This window comes from Melanerpes formicivorus, unplaced genomic scaffold (genome assembly GCF_026170545.1).
Source record: "Melanerpes formicivorus ecotype bairdi unplaced genomic scaffold, bMelFor1.0.p_v2 SCAF_4, whole genome shotgun sequence".
Taxonomy (NCBI): Eukaryota; Metazoa; Chordata; class Aves; order Piciformes; family Picidae; genus Melanerpes; species Melanerpes formicivorus.
The window spans coordinates 22,544,116-22,567,623 of record NW_027142356.1 but is presented as its reverse complement, the minus strand read 5'-3'; the positions used below and the strand labels follow the sequence as shown (position 1 = coordinate 22,567,623).

General features: G+C 44.8%; 2 protein-coding genes across 9 annotated transcripts in view; both read left to right on the top strand.

The window, feature by feature from the left end:
• The window catches only part of TMEM131L (transmembrane 131 like), an 84,201-nt gene extending 83,277 nt beyond the window's left edge, over positions 1-924 (top strand). For all 3 annotated transcript variants that reach the window (XM_068137258.1, XM_068137259.1, XM_068137257.1), the window contains exon 35: positions 511-924. In XM_068137258.1, coding sequence (XP_067993359.1) covers positions 511-789 — 279 coding nt within the window. In that variant the 3' untranslated portion in view covers positions 790-924. The remainder of the gene's footprint in view (positions 1-510) is intronic.
• Positions 925-5,584: 4,660 nt separating this feature from the next.
• Positions 5,585-23,508, top strand: part of LOC137440741 (toll-like receptor 2 type-1) — a 72,928-nt gene continuing 55,004 nt past the window's right edge. For 2 of the 6 annotated variants that reach the window (XR_010987232.1, XR_010987233.1), the window contains exon 1: positions 22,805-22,894. Coding sequence is in view for 4 of the 6 variants with exons in the window: in XM_068137251.1 (XP_067993352.1) it covers positions 22,860-22,894 (35 nt within the window). In the remaining 2 variants the exon portion in view is untranslated. Of the gene's footprint in view, positions 5,652-5,740; positions 5,903-13,546; positions 13,719-19,256; positions 19,338-19,415; positions 19,496-22,804; positions 22,895-23,508 lie in introns of those variants that run through there. The other 4 variants (XM_068137251.1, XM_068137252.1, XM_068137254.1 and 1 more) reach the window with 4 other exon arrangements.

Below are 23,508 nucleotides of genomic sequence, written 5' to 3'. Positions count from 1 at the left end.
GAGACTTGCTCACAGACTAACACATCTTGCCCTCCAGGAGGTTCTTTATAAGCTTTCAAAGCTTTCTAACTAAATTCCCTAGCTCCCAATGTCAGTACTGGCACATACTGAAAGTAGTGAAAAAAGTGACTTTTTTTTGTAATTTCTCAGATGTCCTTCTCTTTTAATTTTAACTCTGGTGCGTGTTTCTTCTATTTCTACCTTATTTTTCTTAAGAGCCTGATCAGATCTGCATATTGTGTTCCTGCCACAGTAACATCGATGCCATGCAGGGAGGAGCTCCTATGGCTTCGTTTATCAAAGTGACTTTGCACATACACACTTAAGGCTGCTGTAGTATTTTCAGCAACCATATTCCTTTGTTCACTTGTATGTAGTTTTCTACTGATGTGTTTTCTAAGTTCTCTGCATAAATGCTGTTTGCCCCGCATTTAGTACTAGATTTCCATGTTTTCTGTGGCAAATGGTCTGTTTTGCAGTTTCCCATGCTGATTTTATCTTGCCCTGCAGCCCTACCTCTCAAGCACCCGAAGCTTGTCTCCAATGTCTGGACTTTTTGGTTCCATCTGGGCACCTCAGAGTGATGTTTATGAAAGCTGCTGCCCCATCAGTGCCACAACACAACACTCGACCCACGTGGAGAACCAGGCAGTTATGTGTAAGCAGGAATACTATCCGAGGTTTAACCCCTTCCGTGCCTACATGAACTTGGACATATGGACTACAGCAGCCAATCGAAATGCAAATTTCCCACTTTCGAGGGACTCGGGTTACTGTGGAAATGTGTGAAAGGAATTTGACTTAAAAAATGTGAATAAAGATGCTTGCAATTTTGATTACTAGAGTAAGCTGGTTGTTGAATAGATAACAATGTTGGTGGATATTTTGGCACTTTTATATTGGAAATAAATTTTTTTTACTGAAGTCTGAGCATTCAGTGCATTTGAAAAGCAAAGTATATTAGGATGGTGTTATTGTCAGGTGAAGGCTGTAAATGTAAAACTCCCCCATTTTTTTTTTGAGTGGAAGGAAAGTATTAGGTTCTTAAAAACATCCATGAACCTGTACTGCATGTCTTGCTTCTGAAGTTGACATTCTGTGTTATAAAGTAGGAGTGGTGTAGCATTTTTGTAGGTGCAAACTTATACCTGTAAGCAGGCACATCTTGTCGTGGGTGAGTGGAGTGCATCTCACTCAAAAGAGAGAAGCAGCAGGAAGTTTTACTGAGGTAAATGATTTGTCAGTGTTCAGTAAGTTCAATGGAGTTCAGCATACAAAGGAAAATTGAGTTAGAATCAAATTCGGGTGATTCATGCAGAGGCTGGAGATGCAAAGGGTAAGGAAGACCCTCCCATCGAGTCAAAACGCTCAGAGTGGATCCTCTTGCTTTATAAACTGATGGCACTTAGGTGCAGCCAGGTCCAGTCTTAGTGTCAGGCTTGGACAAAGGTGTATGTCTAATGGAATTATTTATACTAAGTTTATAAAAATTAATATCAAATAGGAACACAGATTAGTGATGTCTCCTTAGTATTAATTCAGCAGGCTATCAGTCACTTAGGGTCTGTTATGAGTAAGGGAGCTCTCCACCTTGGGCAAGCGACCATCTCTTAGTCTCAGGTAAGGGATCTCAAGCCTTGAGGAGTGTCCCTGCTCAAGGAGGGAGTCACCTGCCATGCAGTTCAGCTGCAGTTTAGGGAGAGCTCAAATTGGGTACATCCTAATGGTAATATTTCTAAAGTGAAGTAGCTGGCTGCTGGTCAGTAGTATAGATATTTGTCTTAATTTCAGCTCTGATTTTGGTTATCTTGCAATTTTGGGCTTTGAAACCACCTTCTGAATGTTTTTCCAAGGCTCCTTCACTTCTTTCTATGTGAGCCAGGAGCTTTCCAGCTCTCAGGTTCACCACAGGGCATGAGGCCTGTTGCTCTTGAGCTAGCTGTACCAAATTACAGCTAGTGGTCAAGTGTACCCATCACACATCTGTGCCAAACAGAAATATGGGACCTGCCTATTGTTGCCAATCAAAGATTTTCCAAGTGGTGCCACTTCTACTGCTGACATAGTTTTTTTGTGGCTGTAAACTAGTGGCAACAGAAAAAAGGCTGAATTGTGGCTTGTTTATCTGGCTTAAAAATACAAGCTGTCACTTGAACAATGCTATGCTTGTGCAGTGTGGGTAAGTGAGCATTTATTTCAGGAGCTTCTCTTGTGAGTGTCTCCTGATGTTTTGTTTATATTTTTAGCCTTCATGTTGCAATAGCAGCATCAGTGCATTTTTAAGTGCTGCTGTTGAAAATGCCAGAGCTTGAACTGGAACAAATACTTCTTTGAGAGTTGAGTACACACCACTCTACAAAATAGAACAGCTTTTTGTTAGCTTGTGTTAGGAGACTGAATCTTTGGAGTGGGAAAGGCTGCCAGCCATGTCAGAGCTGAATCCATTGTGCAAGCTGTCTCTGCTGACCATTCCTGTAGAGCATTTTCTTCTGGCATGGCAGAGCATGTCTGGGCATCTTCACTTTCAGGCATCAAAAAAGAGGGGAAGACATCCCTTAAATTCAGAGATGTCCTCCACAAGGGGGCTTGTTAAGCCTGGAGAAAGAGAGAATGTCTGTGGAGCCTTAGATTAGCTGCTTGAAGGAGAGGCATAAAGATGGTAGAACCAAAACTTGTGTGGTGGCTGCAGGTGTTACTGCAAATGGCAGTCACAGGTTGTAGCATGGGAGGTTCAAGTTGAACATGAAAGATTTGCCTTGGAAGGTGATGCTGCAGGAGAATGGGTTGACCAAGGAGTGGAGAGATCTCTGTTCTTGGAGGTGTTAATGATGCAGCTGCATGAAGCCACAGAAGACCTGTTCTAGTGATGGTGGCCGTCTTGCTTCCCATGGGAGGTCAGAATAGAGACCTCCAGGGTCCAGTCACCATTTGAAAGATTCTGTGAACTTGACCAAGTTTCATACTTTTTGCTACTAATTGCCCTTTGAACACAGGCTGACTGGAAAACAAGAACTGTTTGACAGCGACATGTTGAGGCTTTCACGTTTATTTGTCTGTGAAGGCAGGGCAGAAAAGACATTTCCGAATAGCTGGCAGCCTGTGGGCAAAGCTACACAGCGGTCTGAGCTCCCAGACCTGAATTCTGGCCCTGCCAGTCTCGCTGCATTGCTGACCTGATCAGCTCTGCTGACTTCCTGGTTTCAGCCAGAAATGCCATCCCAGGTCTTGAAATGTTTCACCAGAAACAGCAAATTTCTGCTCTGGTTTCAGTAAATCAACAGTTCTGCAAAGAAAGCTCTGTGGAAAGCCAACCTGTAAACCATGCTTTCCCATGCAGCTGGGTTAGCTTTAAGGAGGTCACACCTATGTGGGACAGTCAAAACCAGCTTTATTTGCCTGCTTTAACTGCTCAACATGGAAGGTGCTCCTAAGCCTTCCTTTGGTTTTGATGTAACAAAAATGGGATCATTGCTGGATGCTTTGCAGAACTGTGGTATTTTACTGGCTTGACCAGGAACCTAGTGCCTGGACTCTTGGCTGCTTTGCACAATGCATTGTGTTGGGTGGGAATCCATTTTACTCTGGAGTTTAATCGTAATTGCTTGTGATTTGAAGGAAAGTTCACATGTTCATATGAACCTCAGTGCTCCTGAAAGCAGCACCAAGCCATGAGTAGTCATAATCACTGGCACTTTCTGTGCACCTCTTGCCTATGGCAGGAGACTTCAGGAGGAATAAAGTGGGCTTACAAACACAATAAATATGGAGGAAAAAAAACCAAGCAAGTGATCATTTGGTTTGCAAAGCAATGAAGTTTGTTACAACAAGAACATTATCCAGGGAATACAGCATGTGCATCGAATTTTGGACCTGCAAAGGCACGGGAGAGAAGAGAGGACTTAAAAAGCTGTGCTCAGTTAGTGTAAGTAGATGCTTTTCTTATATCTGCAACAAACAACCTCACAGAGTTCTGACTGGCACCGAGTCTCTGTCCTAAGCAATGTGCATATTCTGGGTGGAGTAGATCACTGAGAAAGACAAGCAAGCAGCAATAAACGAAGTAAATGCACTGTAGAGATCAATGAGAACAAAACCAACCAACCAAAAAAAAAAAAAAAAAAAACACCCCACCAAACAAGTAAAAAATGTATGGAAAAGACCTGTGAAAAAGTTGTACAGAATTGTTGAAGTGCCGGCAAGTGGCAAAGGAAATGAGCTGCAAACGGCTTGAGAACTATCGCTAAGAAAGAAAACAATCACTCCCTTTAATCAAACCAGAACCGATCAGAAGTAATTCCCCAGGGACCTGTGTAGTATTCGGCAAAATAGTTCATATAACTTTTCATAACAATAACTAAGGAACGTAGCAAGCTTATTAAGGTTACCAGAAATAATTGCTGCCATCAGGAGACATCTGTGCCTTAATTAGCGGTCCACTGAATGCAGATGGATTTGGGCTCAGTTAAAAACATTTCCTCCTGCAGTAAAGGGGAAGGTAAATAATTCCCCTGCAAGTTCCTGTGTAACAAAACGGTTATAATCACGGAGTGAAACTAGAGAGGTTGTATTAAAGACATCTCATTGTCTTGAGCAAAGTAAAGCCTAATTTATTATTTTTTTTTTTGCCTAGTGCCAGGAATTCCTTCTAGGAGGATCAGAAGTGTCACTGATTAGGCTGTAACTGGTACCTTTTGATTTATTTGTTTGTTTATTTTTAAAGAAACTACGTGCTCTATTAACCCAGTAAATGCTTAACAAACAAAACAGCAAACCCAAACAAAACTCTCTTAAACTGGAACAGTAGGGTTTACGGGTAGGGCTCGTGATAGGGGAAATAAAAAATCATGGTCAGTTCCAAACATTCAGTGTTGATTTCTATCCCACTCTATGTACTACATGAACTCAGGATATTCAGTGTTTTATCAAGAAGAGACCTGGGGGAAGCAATAGCCACCGTTTGTTTCCCACTCACTGCAAGTTTGTGGCTTTTTAGATGTGCACTGGGAACTGGGGGTAGTGAATTATCACTGTTCTTGATTTGCACGGGGCATCCTGGACAAGCTTGCCTGCTTGGTCCGGTATTTCCATCCTGAAGCCAGAGAACACTCCTTACACATTCTGTGAAGGTTTGTAGGTACATTTGTCAACACCAGCATCTGCTGCAGGGGTGTTCAGCTGCCGCAAGCCTCTCCTGCAGCTAAGGGAAAAGGAGCACCCAACGCAGCTTCCACGTTAAGAGTGGGTAGTGTTCCACCGGGACCCTGTTGCTAAATGGGACTGGTAATTGTGTTGCGCTTGCTTCTGCATGGAGCGATTTAGACTGTTCAGCAGCCTGACAGCCACCGGTCCAGACTGGGAGCCGTATTTGAACCACCTGGGAGCAACGAACTGGCCAGACCAGATTGCAAATATTGCCCGTGGGGTTCAAAGCATGTGGGGGACCGTACACATCCCCTAAGGCAGGCTCATCTGGGGACCGTGCTTGTTGCATGCGTTCATGACGGTCACAACGCGCTGTGGCAATCGAGGGCCTGTCCTACGGCTCTTGCAGCTGGACCTGGGTGTGTAGGGCCGTTCCAGCCGCTTGAAGGAGCGATGAGGAGGAAGCAGCTTGCTGTTGCACTTCCAGAGAGCAGCCTGCAAGCCGAGAGGTATGATAGCCGCGGGCAAACGAGCTCACTAAAGAGAGCTGTTAACTATAATCATCCGCTGAAAAGGGCGGAAGAGGCAAAGGAGGGGAGCTGCTCGCCACCTGTACTTGGGTTGGCAGTGCCTTCAGTTCCAGCACCCAGCTTCTCTCTGCCTCGGGGAGCAGCCTCCGTTGCCACCCGGTGGTCCGTGGCCGCGGCCGCGGCAGCAGCGCAGGATCGATCCCAGGGCGCTTGCGCTGCCCTCCACCCCGGTGAGCTCTTGGCCGGTCTGCCGGGTGGCAGGCTGGGCGTTGCTTCCCAGCATTTGCTCGCTTTTCTTTCCAGCCTCAGGGAACACTCACTCACTATTTTTCTTAGTCACCAAGTCACTTCCGTCTTCTTTTGCTCTTTCCACGTACTTGCTTTGCTTCAGCAATTTGTGGACAAGCTGCATGGTGGCAGCTGGCTGTCACTCTGGGCATGTTGTAGTTGAACATTGGATTGTTCTGTCTCGTTCAGTCCGTCCACCTCTATGAGGCAAATGACTCAGGGCAGGACTTGCCGCACCCTCTTCTTCCAGCATTCTGGGGTGGGCTGAGGGTCACGGTCTCCCCAGAACTGCTGTGCTGGCGCAGTTGTTCTCTGTCTCAGTAGTGATGCAACATTCACCCTGCCGTCCTGACTGGTGAAGGACTGGCAGAGGTAAGTGTTCCAGCTGGAGGAAGAGGTCCCTGGTGTTGATTGGGGCAGTTGCCATGTCCTGTACTGAAGGAGGCTCTGCTAGATGAGATTCAGGAACACTCCCTGTCTTGGAGCACATGGAGGAGGCAGTGGATGACCTATGCTCTGCCCCATGACATGCAAGTGACAAGGGTGGAACAGGGCAAGGATTTACTGTCCGAGCCCTAGGAGGTGGTGATGTGGGTGAGGTCCTGGGAGCATGCCTTCTCCTCAGTAGCTAATGCAAGGAACACAGGTACTCCCCTGCTGCTGCAAACTTCTCCTTCCATCTTTGGAGTGAGCTTCCCTGCAAGAACTCTGTTGGTACCTGCATGACAAAAATGTCTCCTTTGTCACTCTGGATTGCAGACCATGCAGCTCACTTTGCCCCATGATCTTTGCTGTATTTAATTTTTCCAGTTTCCCCAATAATAGTACCAGCACAAATTCTTAAACCTTTTCCAGCTTTGTGATTGCTCTGAAAGGCAGCCTGACCACTCCCCTTGCTTGTGCATTGGAGCTGCTTCCTGGTTTGTTTTGGACTTTTGCGGCCCTCTCTGGAGGGAATAGCAATTTGGCTTTTCTGTGCAGCCCCATACACCTCTCTGGAGTTTTTGTTGTTTGGAGGCTGTCAGCAATCTGCACAAGCAGAGACCATGGTGGCCTGGAATGAGGAGCCTCCCCTGTATACAAACTGGTGCCAGATGAGGTGTTCTATCTGGTGTGGGTGAGCTGCTCATGTAGCATAAACTCTTTATTTAATCATTGTCAGCTGAACTACCAACAGCTAGGCTTGGCTTGCAACTGAGTGTGTGCATATACATCTCATGGAAGGAGCATGTCACCTCAGTGAGTTACCAAAAAGCCCCAAAGCCTCCAACGTCTTCAGTAGACCCCACTCCTGTGCAGTGATTTGGAGAAGGCGACCGGCTGTATGCTGACTGTTCCCACTGTACTCTGGGATATAGCTGTGGGGTGACAGGCTCTGCCATACCTCATTTTTCCAACCACACTGACAAAATGCTCAGTTTGCTTGGAAGCTGTTTGGTTTTAATTTCGACTTAATGTACAGTTTGTGAAGGGAAGCTCGTGCTTTTGCACGTCTTCATGTGGAGAAAGTCTGTGTGCTGGACCTGCTGTGGCTCCCAGAGATGATGTGGAAGGCAGGTTGCCTTTGCCAGGCTGGGGATCAGTGGGTGCTGTGAGGCTGTCTTGAAGCTAGAAATAATCTCCTCACACAACGCTGAGGTGTTGCAGTGAAATTCTTGGTCATCAGTGCCCTACAAGGACCTCCTGCAATTGATGGTTCTAATATAGGGAAAGAAATGTTTCTCTTCATTCACTCAGCACAGCCTGTTTAGATGAAAGGTGTTTTGCAGTGGGGCATAGGAAATGCTGAAGAGCACAAACCAGATTCTGAGACTGATAAGTGAACCTTCCCACCACTCTCCTCAGACCAACGAGAAGAGCGTGCTCATGGGAGCTTACTACTTCTCAGCAGTGTTCACATGAGCAAGGCAGCATCTCAGCAGTGCTCATGTAGCCACTTGCATGCAAGCTGGTTCACCCTTCTTCCAGGTCAGCTCCTGACAGTATGTGCATCTTCTGAACAGGGTGTGCGGCGCTCATGAGAGAATGGAAAATAACCTCATTACTGTTTCTGGGGCAGCGTGGGAAGCCCTTCCCTCCACCTTGGTTACTTTCGTGTTTTTCAGCAGTGTGACCAACAGTTTGTGTGTAGTTTCTGGAGCTCAGCATCGGTTTAATTTCAATCTGATCTTTCCATAGTTGCCTGCAGATTGATCAGTCTCTCTGCAAACAACTAGCAGTTGTTGGCCAGAGATGTCAGCCCTACTTCTGCTGATGAAAGCCCCTGCATGTGTTCTTCCCTCAATTGTTAGCTTTTAATTAGGCATCAACCACCCCTTCCCATTGGCTAAGGACCTCAAGCATGTCCAAATGACTTTGAGTACTAAGTTCAGTAATTCTTCTCTGTATGCCCTTGGCATGGAATACTTTTGCCAGGGCTCAAGAAAGCAGACTCAAGGTATCTTCTGCCTAAGCAAGGCTCAGCTGTACAATATTCCCACAATGTTGCTCTCATGAACACGTAGCTGAGCAGTTTTCTTCCAGTGCGTTGCTATCACTTTGACCACTGCTACATCATGGTGAGCACACCTGATCTCCCTCTCTCCTGGTATGCAGGGTTTGCTTATGCTTTTGTTTGTAGCCTTGAACACTGTAGCTCTGCATGGCCTGGCCTGAGCTGTCCACGGCTTAGCAGAGGGATGCTCTCAATCACAAGCAGAAACACGAGACAACTTAAAGACCTGTTGGAGATTCCAAGGGTGGATGCCTGTGGGGGCTGAGCTCATGATGACACAAATTTTTCATGGCCATAAGTGTTTCTGCCTTCTGAGCAAGGTTCACATGCACAGTTATGAATTTTCCTTGCAATACCTGAGCTCTGTGTTGCTACCTTACAGCAATATGCAACTGTTGGAAGCCCTCATCTCACAATGTGTCATCAAGAAAGGCCTTTCATAGATGGCCTGCACATTCACTGATTGGTGAAGAGTTTGGGTTTTTTGGTAAGCAAAGAACATTTCTGTTCACTTGAAAGGCTTTTGGTAATTTATCATACATGGTTTGCTGAGGACCAAATAATGGCTTGCAGAAATGTTTCCAACCGTTTGTTAACTTGTATTCATCAGTTTCCTTAGTGAAATATAAGTCTATGAGGGTTCTCCAAAATTATTTACATAACTGAATCACAGTAAGCAGCAGGTTTGTTTTTTTGTTGCAAGTACATTATTTGCCATAATAGAGAAACCTGAAGCCTAACCAAGACACTACTCTTTCTGAATAGCTGACCTGAGGGATGAGTGAAAGGCTCTTAGATGGCCTTTCTTCTGTCCTCCTCTTTGCTTCCATTCATCTGAGTAGTCTTTTGTCAGTTGACCAGCCCCATCTACAGATCTGGAAAGCAGCTGTCTTGGCCAAAGTATCACTGGTATTTTGTAAAGAGGGACTAGAGAAGTTGCCGAGAGGGACCAAGTATTGAATTCAATAAATAAAAACAGGAAACAGATGGCACCAGTTTCAAAACTTAAGTGATTTTTAACTAGTCCAGTAACTAATGTTCTCATATACCTACAAAAATGTTGCAGTTTTATCTTTGCAAAGATCAAAAGAACAACTTTGAAGCACTTGCCAGGTGCATGCAGTCATGCATTTTAATAGATGACAGACCAAATATATCCTTACAGTAATGGGACTGACTTGCTGATTTCAAATTTCCCCATGTATTCCTGCAGTGAATAAAGCCTAATGAGTGCTCTGGTTTGGTTTTGTTTGGTTGTTTCAGGGGTTTTTAATTACTACTACTGTGGACCCAGTGTTGCCTCAAACATATTGCAAATATTAAAAGAAGTCTGCAAGTCTGGGCTCTGGGAGAGTGTCTGATGAATAAGTGTTTCATGAGAGGAAGAAGTAGGAAGCCTCTGGAGCTGCCCAGGTCTCCCCAAGAGGCTAAGTATGTCAGTATCCACCCCTGTTTAGATCAATCTGCTTACTCGTGGGTATCTGTTTTAAGGTCCAGAAAAATAGGAGAAGACAGACAATAGGATGTCTGACTTAGATTGGTACAAACTAGGTCTGTGCTTCCACATGGTCCCTTGGAGAGGTTGTGCACATGAGGTCAAACGTGACAGAACCTACAGGAGCTGCAGAGCAGCCCAGCAGCAGGTGTGCCAGCTGCTGCAAATTCAGAAAACTGGCCTCTACTTGTACAATTTATTCTGAGGGCAGAAGAAGCTTTTTTTCCACCCAAGGTAGGGGGAGCCCAGACCTTTAGAGTTTGCTCTTAGGGGAGATACTGACTTTATATTAGTTTATCTGCAAAAAAGATGCTTTTGTTTTCCACAAAAACTGAACACTGGTTTAAAGTCACTCTCCTGTGTGTTGTTACTCTGCTCTGTAAGCCAAACCCTTTGCCATCAGAGAGGAATGCCATTGTGTGTGCCGTGACTCTTATCTTACTGAAACTCGGCTTCCCAGAACACAGGTTTCTGTTTCATTTGCCTGGTTTGTTTGTTACATGCGTGCATGTTTGGTTTTAAGGAGTCTAACCTTTTACTTAGCTTGATTGAAAAGTATATTTTGGGCAGTGGAGATGGAAACATAGAGCATAGTTATGAAATCTCTGGATCTGGTAATGGTACCCTTCTTCTGTGCATCCCCTCAAAAGTGACTTGTGGCTGAGTTTCCAGAAGGCCTATGTAAGAAGCTGGAGGTCAATGTTACCTTTCAACATAGTGCAAAAAATTTGTGGCAGGGACTTTTCCCTCAAATTCCATCTTGTCCATTAGATCTCAATGTGTTTCCTACAATAAAGAGATAAAAAAAATAAAATAAAAACCAATAAAAAGAAGGTTCACTTTCTTTTGGTAGGTGGATCATCAACAAGTCACATTAGTAATATGCTTTAAGAATTAGACAACACAGTCTTACCTTAGTGACAACCAAGAGACAAACTTGGGCAAAGTGTGAGATCCTGCTGGAAGTGTTCAGCATTTAGCTCTTGAGTGTCCCATATTCAGATGGCACTCATATGTGGAGGCCCAGGGGTTTACAAGAAATTCTTGGGCCTCTGGCTCTGCTTTGGAGGATGCTCAGGATGTTTCAGCACAGCTGGTGCCAACCATCCCTTCTGGTAACCCATGGCTGAGCTCTCACTCATATGTTTTCTAAGAGGCTTGATCCACTTCCTAATCATCTTGGCTCCTTCAGGAGACACATCCAAAAAAAGAGAAAGTAGCACCTCCTTTTCTTGTGTATCTCAATCATAGGAGAATTTACAGAGGTCTAGGGAGCTGTTGGGTTCCAAAGAATTCCCTTCTGCCACAGAACTGGGACAGCCATGGAGTATCTGTCCTGAATTTCTGTATGTATCCTGCTTTTGTAGGAAAAGGAGCAATTGTGACATCTTGTCTTGGTCATTTCCCACTGTTACAGCCTCTCGAACACAAGCTAGTGGCTGCCAGAGCCAAGCAAAGTCAGTACCTCTGTATGCAGGAGCAGCCTTGTCCTGCTGCCTGCCCAATGTGCAGGCCAGATTTAGCGTCCATACTTGTGCTGACCTGGCTTTTGGCATTTGGCCTTTTGGCTGTTTCTCTTTTGGTGGGGGGTGGGGAGCCTGGGGGATCTTGTTGTCTCTGGCTTGTCTCATCTTCTGGCTTTCAGACCCAGAGGAGATGTAGCAGTGCAAGGATGGGTGGATGCCAGCCCCACTACAGACAGAAGGCACTACAGCACCTTTGGTATCCAATTTCCTCTTTAAAATGCAGTAGGTGTCTATGCCTTACTGCATTACTGGAGGGTAAATACTGTTAAAGGCAGAGCTTTACCTGGATTGTTCTCTTTCACAGGGAAAAGTCACAGGGAAAAGCATGAGACAGGAAACTCCCTGGCTGAACTCTGGAGTGGAAAGTGTAAAACTTTAAGGGTAGAACAGGACAGAGGAGTATCTGAGGCACAGTGATGAGCCTCGAGGGCAGCTGGGGTGAGGCCCTGGCTCAGCCCATGATTTCCAAAGGCTTGTGCAGGCAGGTGTGGCAGTGATTGCACAAGGTGGGCAGCACTGAGTACTGACATCTTAGCAAGGCTCCCCATTCCAGCTGTCTTCCATGCTGGGGGTGTCCTTCACCCCTAGGAGGTTTTGCTGCCATTAGGATGGCAGGATCTGGCCTGAGTAATGCTGATCCTTGGGCAGACATTACATTTTTTTCAATTTATTTTTGGGTGTTTCTTGGTTTCTGTGTTGAGGACAAGGACAAGGACAACCAGCCAAAGTAAACTACCTGAATGAGAAACTGCAAATGAGAAAGCCAGCCACATGGAAGAGTTTGCCCTCAAGCGCTGTAGTCATTAGATTAGGTGCTTTCTTGCTGTTCTGCAGATAGTCTTATCAGGAGTCACCCTGTGAGAAATCTGCCCTCTATGTGGCCACCAGGAGAAAGCTTAGGCAGGTCTGGAAAGGCTCCCTCATAAGAGGCGGGATTAACGTGCCTGTTTGTTAACTTTGGCAGAGTGTGTAGTTGTTGTGCCAGCAGAGATAGGGAAAGCAAATGGAGAGGCATTATTTTATGATTGTTGGCATTCCTGGGGAAGGGGGGTGTTTCTTTTGGGGGTTTGCTAGTAGGAGTAAAAGGCAAAGTGGAGCACAAAGCAGTTCCTTCACTACCAGGAGGCTGTTTGGACAGAAGGAAGGGTACAGAGCCAAATTGGATGGAAACACTCCCTCCTCCCTTAATCCAGTTGCAAGCATGATTTACCCAGACTGAGTCAGTGGTATCAATGTTGTCCTGTTACATGGTGAGAAGTTATGAGCTCACAGTGTGTTTTTTGTCCTGCAAACAAGCTTGCTAGCTCCTTGCCAAGATCTCCATGAAAAAAAAGGGGACTACCCAGCCTGGAGACAGCATTTCTCCACCTGCAGAAATAGGGAACAAGTCAAACTCATTCACAGACTGTGTTTCATCACGGTAAGTTGTGAGGGGAACTTGTTTTATGGAAAAAATTAGACTGCTCAAGAGTAGAAGAGTCCATCCTTCACTTTATACATCTTTCCTCACATCACTCTCTGCTTTTTTGTTAGTGACTTTGAAAAGTGCTATTCAGCTGGAAAGCTTTGCAAACATTAGAGGGGACACTATCAAATAGAAATATGTAGAAACCAGAGAGATGACCAAGAGGGAGTCCTTTCAGCAGAGGGTCATGCATCTCAGTATGTTTTGCTTGGCTTTTTGATCCCAGATGTGAGCTGGCAACAGAGTTCAAAGAACCAACCCCAGAGGAATGAAGCACTCTGGAGGACCGATTTTAAAGAAATTTGTTGAACCTATTAATCATGGAATATACAGAAAATTAATTTAAAGTGATGTAGTAAAAATAGCACATGAAAAAAGTGCAAATGTAACTTAGCCTGGAGAAGAGGAGGCTCAGGGGCGACCTTATTGCTCTCTACAACTACCTGAAGGGAGGCTGTAGCCAGGTGGGGGTCGGTCTCTTCTTCCAGACAACCTGTGACAGAATGAGAGGACACAGTCTCAAGCTGTGCCAGGGGAGGTATAACCACCTACAGAATGGGTTAAAGAGCACTGTATTTGTCTGGATAATCCAACTCTTTATTTCAGGTTGTACTCAATGATCTTTGAGGTCTCTTCCAACTTTGGTGATACTGTGATCTATTGAGTAAGAGCTGTTAAACATTGGGTGCTGAGATCCAAAGAAACAAAGATCTTGTGCCTGCTTGTGCAGACCTCACAGCAACTTCAGCACTGGAGAAGCATCACCTGAATTAACAAGGTAAGAGAGTGTATCTAATTTGATGCTCTTTCCCACAGTGGAACAGACATCAGGTGGACAAATTTTGTGCACTTATGGTTATCTTTGAACCTACTTGTTCTTGTCCTGTAGTTCCAGCTGTTGAGATCAACATTGCTTGTTTTTACTGCCTTTTTTTTTTTCTTTAACACTGTTGTAAATACTATATATTTTGTATACATTCATTGCATTTCATTATTGCTTGTAAAATACAGCTTTCCATTCGCTTCTCCATCTGAGTTTATCTGGGCTTTATTGTTAGTGCGTGTGGGGGCTAAAGCATCACACCACTACACTCCTTCTCCCCCATGATATTTCACTGGATCACAGAGTTCTAGGGATTGGAATGGACCTCTGGGGATCATTTAGTCCAACTACTCCAACCTCCCTGCTAAAGCAGGTTTGCCTAGATCAGGTTCCAGAGGAACAATCTACAAAAGTCTCTGTAGCATTACTATGACACATGCACACACTCCCACCCCCCACCCCCATTGCAGTCTTGGTGTAAATCCCTTACTTGCTTTCTAGTGAAAAGTGGATTTGATTTTTGTTTACTTGTGGTTTTTTGTCCTCTGTTACTGCATTAAGAACAGTGTGGCCAGCAGGAGCAGGGAGGTCATTCTGCCCCTGTACACTGCACTGGTTAGGCCACACCTCGAGTACTGTGTCCAGTTCTGGGCCCCTCAGTTTAGCAAGGATGTTGACTTGCTGGAACGAGTCCAGAGAAGGGCAACGAAGTTAGTGAGGGGCTTGGAACACAAGCCCTATGAGGAGAGACTGAGGGAGCTGGGGCTGCTTAGCCTGGAGAGGAGGAGACTCAGGGGTGACCTTATTGCTCTCTACAACTACCTGAAGGGGGGTTGTAAACAGGCAGAGGTTGGTCTCTTCTCCCAGGCAGCCAGCGCCAGAAGAAGAGGACACAGTCTCAGGCTGTGCCAGGGGAAGTTCAGGCTGGAGGTCAGGAGGAAGTTTTACACGGAGAGAGTGATTGCCCATTGGAATGGGCTGCCCGGGGAGGTGGTGGAGTCGCCGTCACTGGAGGTGTTCAGGAGGAGACTTGACAGGGTGCTTGGTTACATGGGTTAGTTGATTAGGTGGTGTTGGGTGATAGGTTGGACGCGATGATCTTGAAGGTCTCTTCCAACCTGGTCTATTCTATTCTATTCTATTCTATTCTATTCTATTCTATTCTATTCTATTCTATTCTATTCTATTCTATTCTATTCTATTCTATTCTATTCTATTCTATTCTATTCTATTCTATTCTACTGTGTGCTTAGAGTCACCTGCTGTACCAGAGTTCTGGTCTTTGCTGGAGTTCCTAAGTTCTGCTTAAAAGGTCTGCAGGATTGGCAGGGTTTCTGGACCATCACAGTTGGAGTAAAGGGACATCATTGCTAAGAAACGACTGTTCCCTTCAAACAGACACTGTGATGTGGCAGAAACATTTGATTGAAACAAAACCTGAAGAAAGTGAAACATTTCACATCAAAGCTGTTGACTAAATGCAGGACTCTGGGAGAACATGGTAAGCCACCCCAGGGCTTGCTGCAGGTGTCTTCAGACTATCTGGAACATACTTGCATTACCAAGGTACAGCTATGCCTTATATACCATGTCTGGGTAACTTTGCAAATACAACAAAGCTGGTGAGGGGTTTGGAGCACAAGCCCTGTGAGGAGAGGCTGAGGGAGCTGGGGTTGCATAGCCTGGAGAAGAGGAGGCTCAGGGGAGACCTTATTGCTCTCTACAACTACCTGAAGGGAGGTTGTAGCCAGGTGGGAGTTGGTCTCTTCTCCCAGGCAGGCAGCACCAGAACAAGAGGGCACAGTCTCAAGCTGTGCCAGGGGAGGTTTAGACTGGATATTAGGAAGAAATTCTTCATAGAGTGATTGCCCATTGGAATGGGCTGCCCAGGGAGGTGGTGCGGTGTTTAGGAGGAGACTTGGTGCCATGGTTTAGTTGATTAGATGGTGTTGGATGATGGGTTGGATGCGTTGATCTTGAAGGTCTCTTCCAACCTGGTCTGGTCTGGTCTGGTCTATTCTATTCTATTCTATAGCACCTTGTTTTGGAGGCTGATCCCCTAGTATGGAGCGTTTCTTTCTGTACGTACTGTGATAAAGACAAAAGTTTTGTTGCAGTGCAGGCACAAGAATTAAACTGTCCCTTCTGAATCTAGTGTTACTAAGGTGGTACTGCTACACTCAGGAAAGCTTACAGAGAGCAAAAATAGTGCAAACTGAGCATGATTTAGGAGGCATTATTAAAATAGTGTGTATCTGAAAATCAGCTTGAGATCTCTGTTTTCAATCATGTTCAAGTCTGGAAAGTAAGAGAATTGTCAGATACTAGAAATATCTTACTATTTGAAGATGTTTTGGTGGCTCCATCAGAGTCAACATATACTTTTCAAACACTGACATCATATTATGATCAAGAATTTAACTTTTAGTAGGAATAATATTTTTCATGGGTGCTCTCAACTCAGTTGTATTCAAGCTTCTAAAAAGTTGGTTTAAGAATTATACAATTGCAAGATGATACAATAGCAACAATCTCTGCAAGAAATTAATGAAATCGGTCATTTTTTCCAGTGCAAAAAAACCCAAACCCCAACATCCTGAGAAATAGATAATTTGACTTTTTCCTGGTTTTGCTTGCTTTTGGTTTTGTTTTTCAACACGGAGCTTTGCTAGTTGATGAGTCATCTAAAGTACTTGCACTTGCATTGAACAGAGAGCTTCTGAGTTCTTGAATAACTGAAAATAAGATTTTGAGTGGACTGCTTTTCTCTTTCTCAAATACCCTGTCACATCCAAAATCTTTCCCAAACTACCTGTGCAAAATACATATCCTGGCATTGTCTTTTTTGGAACGAATACAAAAATCCTGATATTTTTATGGCATATGATAATGATCTGATTCATTTCCTGCTCAGACTCTTGACCAACTGTTAAACTTTTATTATTATTATTTTTTATAACAGGCAGTCAAATATGTATCTCTGCATCCCAGCACAGTGTTCTCCATCTATGTACGGGAAACAAACTCTCTCTGGTTCTACAATGATTTGGTCCTCTTCCCAGGAATTTTCCCCTTCCATTACAAAAACAACCCCATCAAACCATATACAGAACAATCTCTTTGCCCCAAACCACCCTCCCCCCCAAAAAAACCCCACCAAACCAAAATTAAAAGATAAACCCCAGAAACAAACAAACAAACCCCAAAACCCCAAGCCCCCAACCAACCAAAAAGCACACAAAACCCCCCACACCCAAATCCCAAAGCACTTTTCCAGTATATTAGCACTAGATTGACTGGGCACAAGGCATGTCCATGAATTCCTCTCAATGAGGCAAGATAAGGTTTACTGGACCTTTCCTGCACTGAAATGCACCTACATGTGTGTCTTTTCCCCCAGCATCTCTCAAAGCAGCTTTTCCTTGGAGCTGAGCAAAGCCATTTTGCCTCCTTGCAGGAAATTCCAGTACCAGGATCTTAAAAGCTAACTTCCTCACAACAGCCTGCCAGTGATGGCTTGCACCTGGTGGGCTGTGTCAGGGTATTTTCTCTTGTGGTGAGCTGAAATGAAGCAGATGCCATCCAACAGTGAGCATAAGAGTTCCCATTCTTCTCTCTTCCTGTCTTTCTATACTTCAGCCAGTGCTTTGTAGGGTACTTGAGGATTCCAACCCTGGGTACCTACAGTGGCCCCAATGGCTAGGGACAGGCTGCAGGGATAGCACCATCTCTGCACAGGAAGGTTTAGTGCCTCCTGGGAGGCCAGAAATGAAAGTGGTTGCAGCTCTTCTAGGAAACCTGCAAAATCCTTGTTTTGCAATAGGCACGGCACCTCATTTTCTTAGAAAATGGCAAGATGTTTTATGTCACCAAATACTGCTCTGGGCAGCCTGAAACAGATGACTTCTGTCATATGGTGGGGATATAGCAAAGCAACCTGATGGACACAACAGGAGAGCAATACACATAAGGCAAATTTTAAAAAGTCCTTCTGGTACTTCAGAAAGCTACACAGAGTTATTTCCTGGGGGGTGTATAAAAAAAGAAGTAGCTTTTTATGTTGATAATGTTGAACCAATTAACAGTATGAAAATCACAGAAAATACATTAAAAGGAAAGATGATTCCCCAGTTATGCCTGTTTCAGGGGATGGATCCTCAGCAGCAGCAGCAAGCTGAGAGCCTGGACAAAGGTCCAGGTGATGAGAGGCTGGCCTTTGAGGTCCTGGTACCATGATTTTGTTTTTCAGGTACCTGGGACCTACAGTGTGTTTAGGCTCCCTGTGGAGTGCCTGTGGAGATTTGGGGTTATGAATATGGGAAATATAAGGGCTGGTATAGCCAAGCTAGCCTGTAAGAAAAGCTAAAGTCAAGGCTGCTCTGAGCAGCCTCTTTGTGGGTCTTGGGTACCTGCTTCCACGTGTGGTTCCCATCCCTGCATCTTCTCTGGGAGCTGGCCCTCTTTTGCAGGGCCATAGGAAGCCCTGGGCAGTGCTTGGAGGATGTTATGCTTATTTAACCAGATGTATTTACATAAAAACCTCTCCCCCATGCACACTGAGAGAGGCTTGCCAGGAAGTACTGTGACAGGCATGCTTGATCCTGCTGTGTGCCCAGTATTTGTGTGCAGCTGAGCTACATGTCAGTGTGCTTGACTGGCATTCAGCCCCACACAGATCTGGGGAGCCAGCAGCAGTGGCTGGGGTGACCCATTCTGAGTGTGTTTTCATTTTGAAGTAACAAGTTTATGTGATGCTGATCATGGGGTTTTGTGTGTTTGCCATAGTGGTCTTGGGAAGAGAGTGCAAAAAGCTGCTATTTACTGGTTTATAGTTATGTACTAATGGAAAATCCTAATGATCCTGTCAGAAATAAATTATTTACATCTCACCCAAGAAAGCTCGAAGTAAGAAAGGAACTGCCTTGCCCAGCTTTGCCTTGCAGACAAGCTGCTTCCTCTTGATGCAATTTCCTTGGGAGTCAAGTACTCAAACAGGACTATTCTAGGAAAAATTAGGGCTTTTCTCCTGGTCAGTCATGATGATGCTGCTGTTCTAGAAAGACAAAACTTTCCATATTATTAGAAGAAGCCTTGGTGTCTTAGCCTGCAAACTTCCCTGCTATTCCCTCCTCTGTTAAGGCAGCAAACCACCATCATGTTATTCTGACTGTATGTTTCTGGAAAGATTAAGACTAAAAAACCCCACAAGCATGCTTCCTTGGCAGAGGCACTTCTGAAGGCTGGCCGTTGAATAAGTAACTATTTACACAGCATTATCATGCTCTGCCACAATGCCAGGGCAGGGATAGCCTGACAGAAAAACTCCTTTGTATTTAAACTTTCTGTCTGAAGATCTAACCAGATTATTGAGCTGCTGCCAGGGCAGGACTGACATGGAACATGACAAAGATAACATGATTTATTTTTCATTATAACTTTCCTTTTCATTGTAGTTTGAAGAAGAATACCTAAAACCCTGCAAGCCAAATTAAAGCACAGGGGCTAGCAGCACATGCCAAGGCTCTGCCTTTAGGAGCACAAAAGGATGCAATCATTCTGCTTTCAATTACACAGGTATTGTGCCTCCTGCTCCAAAGACTGCAAATATAGTTCTGACTGCTTTCCCTTGCCAGCCTTTCCCAGGGGGTGTTAGGAGAAGAGTGCCCAGACTTAATCCAGCTGGCACTGCTATGTCTGAGCTGACACACTGACATGTCTTCTGGCTCCCAAGGGTAAGTATCAGGAAGCAGTTTTGCGCTGCTTGCAAAGAGTTGGAAAGACTTTCTGCTTATGTCACAGGATGGCAAGTGGGTTTGTGCGTTTCCTCCCTCTTCTGTTACTTCTGATTCTAATTGTTGGCGCCCTCTGCACTGCTCATTCACTCTTTCTGAGCAGAAAAGGAAAAGGCAGATCTGAATGTGGATGCTGACATACAGGTGGACAGAGAGGAAGGGAGGGGACAGGCTTGCAGGATCTCTCATCTGAAAGTGGGAAGGCAAAGTGCATGGAAGAGCATAGCTTGCCCAGGTGCTGCAGATGGAGGAGCCAGTACCTCTGGCTGACAGAGGGGAGAAGGCTGCCAGGCTCTAACAGCTGGAGCATGATCCTGAGGTCACATTCTATGAGTAACACAACACAGAGACAGAAAGAGGAGGCAATGGGGATATAACACTGAAATAACCGTTGTAACTCTGATGGCAGACTAGTGATGAGGACTAGTGATGAGGACTAGTGTTGCCACATAGGTTGTGGTTTTTGATTAGCAAGTCCACTCCTGTAGGGTTCTGTCTCACATACATATATTTCTTTTTCTACATCTATTTTGATCAATGTCTGTCTAATACAGCCCCCCCCCCCCCGCCCTGTCTACCAGCAGCAGTTTAGTAGTAGAGGAGGGTTGTGGCAGGAGCCTGTACCTCTGCCTGCAGAGGCAATGGAGGGACGCAGCACTGAGCCACAGGAGGCAGAGATGCTGAGCAGGCTGCAGCTGGGGGTGAGGGGAGAAATGGCTGAGGAAAATGTGGGCTTCTTGTCCTGCTGTCAGACAAACATGAATGTGTACAGCAAGAGAGCTTCAAAAATGGTGACCACACCTGTGCCTCAGCTCTAGCTACCTACTGTTAAAGGTTTTAAATGCCTCTAGTTACAAAAGCACAGGCTTGCTATGGACCTGTGCCCTTCTGCTGGGACAGGGTAAGGTAATGGTGCAGGTGGGGGCACTTTCCTTTTTCAAAATACTGTAAGAGAGGAAGGAAAATCATAGGTTAAACTTGGAAGAGAGAAAGCACCCATTAGGTACAAATTTGGTCAATGCTAAATGAGCAGCTACTATGGAGAAAAAGTAGATCGACCGTAATGGCACCTTAAAAGACAGCAACTTTCTCCTACTTTAGACTGAATTCAAAAGAAGATGTTTTGAGCCCAGACTGCAGCCTGATTTAGAGGCTGATTTTCTGGGAGGCAGGTAGATGATACCTTGTCTCTATAGGGCAGCTTGTGGAGGACATTTCTGGCCACCCAGGGCATCCTCAGAATTTCCTGATCTGGATAACTTGGTAAATCCTGACAAACTGACATGGAATGAGAGAGACGTTATGCTGCTTGTAGGCATTTTTTCCCCTTCTGACAGAAACAAGGAGGCCCACTCTGATTTCTTGGATTGTTAAGTAGCTTGATGAAATGAACTGCTTGGTCTGTGAACTGTGGCATGGGGAGGTGGGCAGGGTTGCTCTGGTCTTTTCTTTGTGAAAGAAACCAGAAACCAAATACAGTTTAGAAGTGTGATGTGAGTGGCTGAGCCTGGCTGTCAAGAGAAAGTCTGTACTTCTGAAAAAATATCTGGTGCCTACCTCAAGTCTCCACAAGGTATTGAAGCTGTAACAGATAGAAAAGCATGCCTATTTGCCATACATGGCCACAAACGTAGTCGTCTTCTCCAAAGCTCTTCACGAATGTAACTATACTTAACTTCATCCAGGACTTGAAGTTTTGATGATAAAAATAGATAATAATGAATCACACCAAACTCAGAATTAATGGTTTTAAACATTTTGAAAACTGCAAGTCTTCCCTGTTGAAGAACAAAAAACCCTTCCACATGTGAGGTGCTAGAGGGAAGAGGGAGCTTTGGGGAAGCTGATAACATCCCAGTACTAAAAGACTACTTCCCTTCTCTGCTGTCAGCTGCCCTGCTCTGGCTCTATTTTGAAATGTTGCCACGCTTATCTGTCTTCTGAAGCAGACCGAAAGTACAAGCGTATCTCAGTCTTTCAATTCCCTTTTTTTGGGGGGGAAAGTGTCAAGTTGTTGACCCATGTGCAATGCCAACTTCAATGCAGTGGAACTGAAAGTTGCTGTGAGATGCACTCAGGCTTCTGCCTGGGCTCTTGCCACCCTTGAGCCACGGGCCCTCTGACATGTGGAAGGAATCAGTCTGCCTTCTCAATCAAGCACCTCTTGGTGCAAGCAGGCACAGAAGACAAATAGAAACTTCAGTGGGAAGGTTAAGTTTTTTAATTTAATGGGTTTCCCTTTAAGACATGGTGGGACGACTCCCTACCCTTTATACATGCAGCATGCTCAACCATTTGACCAACCATGTGTTTCCATTCAGCCAAGCTGAAATAAATATCATCAAACCTCCCCTCTCAAAATTGCCTTGGATGTATACAGAGGGATACTTCTTTCAAACTATGTCTTTCAGACAAAGTATAATTGCCATTCTTATGCATTTTCTATTTTTTCATAGCATATGACTATGGTGTCCTGGGAAATTAAATAATGTTGAGTGTTTCTCTAATACTCTTTTTGACTAAACAATTTGGCTCCAACATTTATATCAATATATAATATAATATATCAGTCTACAATGAATAACAAATTGGTTAGATGGCCACATTCAGAGGGGATTGGTCAACAGCTCAGTGTCTGGATGGAGATTGGTGACAGGATGGTTTTAAACTGGGAAAGGGTAGATTTAGACTAGATATAACAAAGAAATGTTTTATAGTGAGGGTGGTGAAACACTGGAACAGATTGCCTGGAGAGGTGGTAGAAGCTCCACCACTGGAAATATTCATGGTTAAGTTGGACTGGCCTCTGGGCAACCTGCTTTAGTTAAAGTTGTACCTCCTCACTTCAGGGGGTTTGAACTATATGACCTGTAAAGGTTCCTTCCAACCCAAACCATTCTCTGTATTAAGACCATTTTACAGAACCTACACAACAAAATAACTTGGTTGTGCTGAGTAAAATTAACACCCCCCACAGTGCATACCAAATAAAAAGTATTGAATGCAGAGATACAGGGAGGTGAACACAATTCTGCCTAGGAACTATTTCTGCCCTTAATGCTGGAGGAAGTGATTGTGAAATAATGCCTTGCGCTAAGTGGTTATGTCAGCTTTTCCAGCTGTCACCGTCTTAATTTGAGGATGTTGGGAAACTGTCAACATAAAGTTTTGCTTGAGGAGCACAGGCTGAAATATTTTCCACTTTCAGAACTATTGTCTCATGGGACCTGCCACAGGGTTTCCAATTTCTGTTGTACTTGCAGGTATGAGGTGACCGCTTGGATCCAGAGCGCACAATTGGCACATGAGGAGACTGAAACACGACATGCAGTACACACGGCAAGTGTTTGCTCTCTGCATACTCAGGGTTTGGGGATACTGTTTGTTTGCAGTCCTAGAGCTGTTTGCAGCAGGTTGTGAGCTTTAGTAAGTGACTTATTTTCTAGTGTAGCCAATGGTGATATGTTCTTTGGCACCTGTGGCAGGAAACAAGCTTTCTACAAATTGAAAAGCAATATTGTTCTAATTACATCCGCTGTGACAGCAGTATCCAACTCCCATCTATTACCAGTGCTGATTTACAGAAAAGAGTGATAGACCTATTTGGTTGCATATCAGCTTGTTCTGCCTTTCCAGTAAAGAATGTAAATTGCTTACATAGTGTGTAAAAGGGTGTGCCAGGAGCCTACATAGCTTTGCTTTTCAGAAGCCCTGAGCCTGCTGAGGCTGGGAGCGGGGGATTCCAAAATCTCTTCCAGGAAAGTCTGCAGTGTCAGAAACCCCAGCCCAATCAAGGTGCTGAAGTAGGACACAGTCTGTTCAGGCTTCTGCCTCAGAGGTAGCCATACTAGATGGACAGGCTAATTCTGCAAAGGCTGTGAGCATTTAGAATCATAGGATCTTTTAGGCTGGGAAAGACCCTTAAGATCATCAAGTCCAACCATTAACCTAAC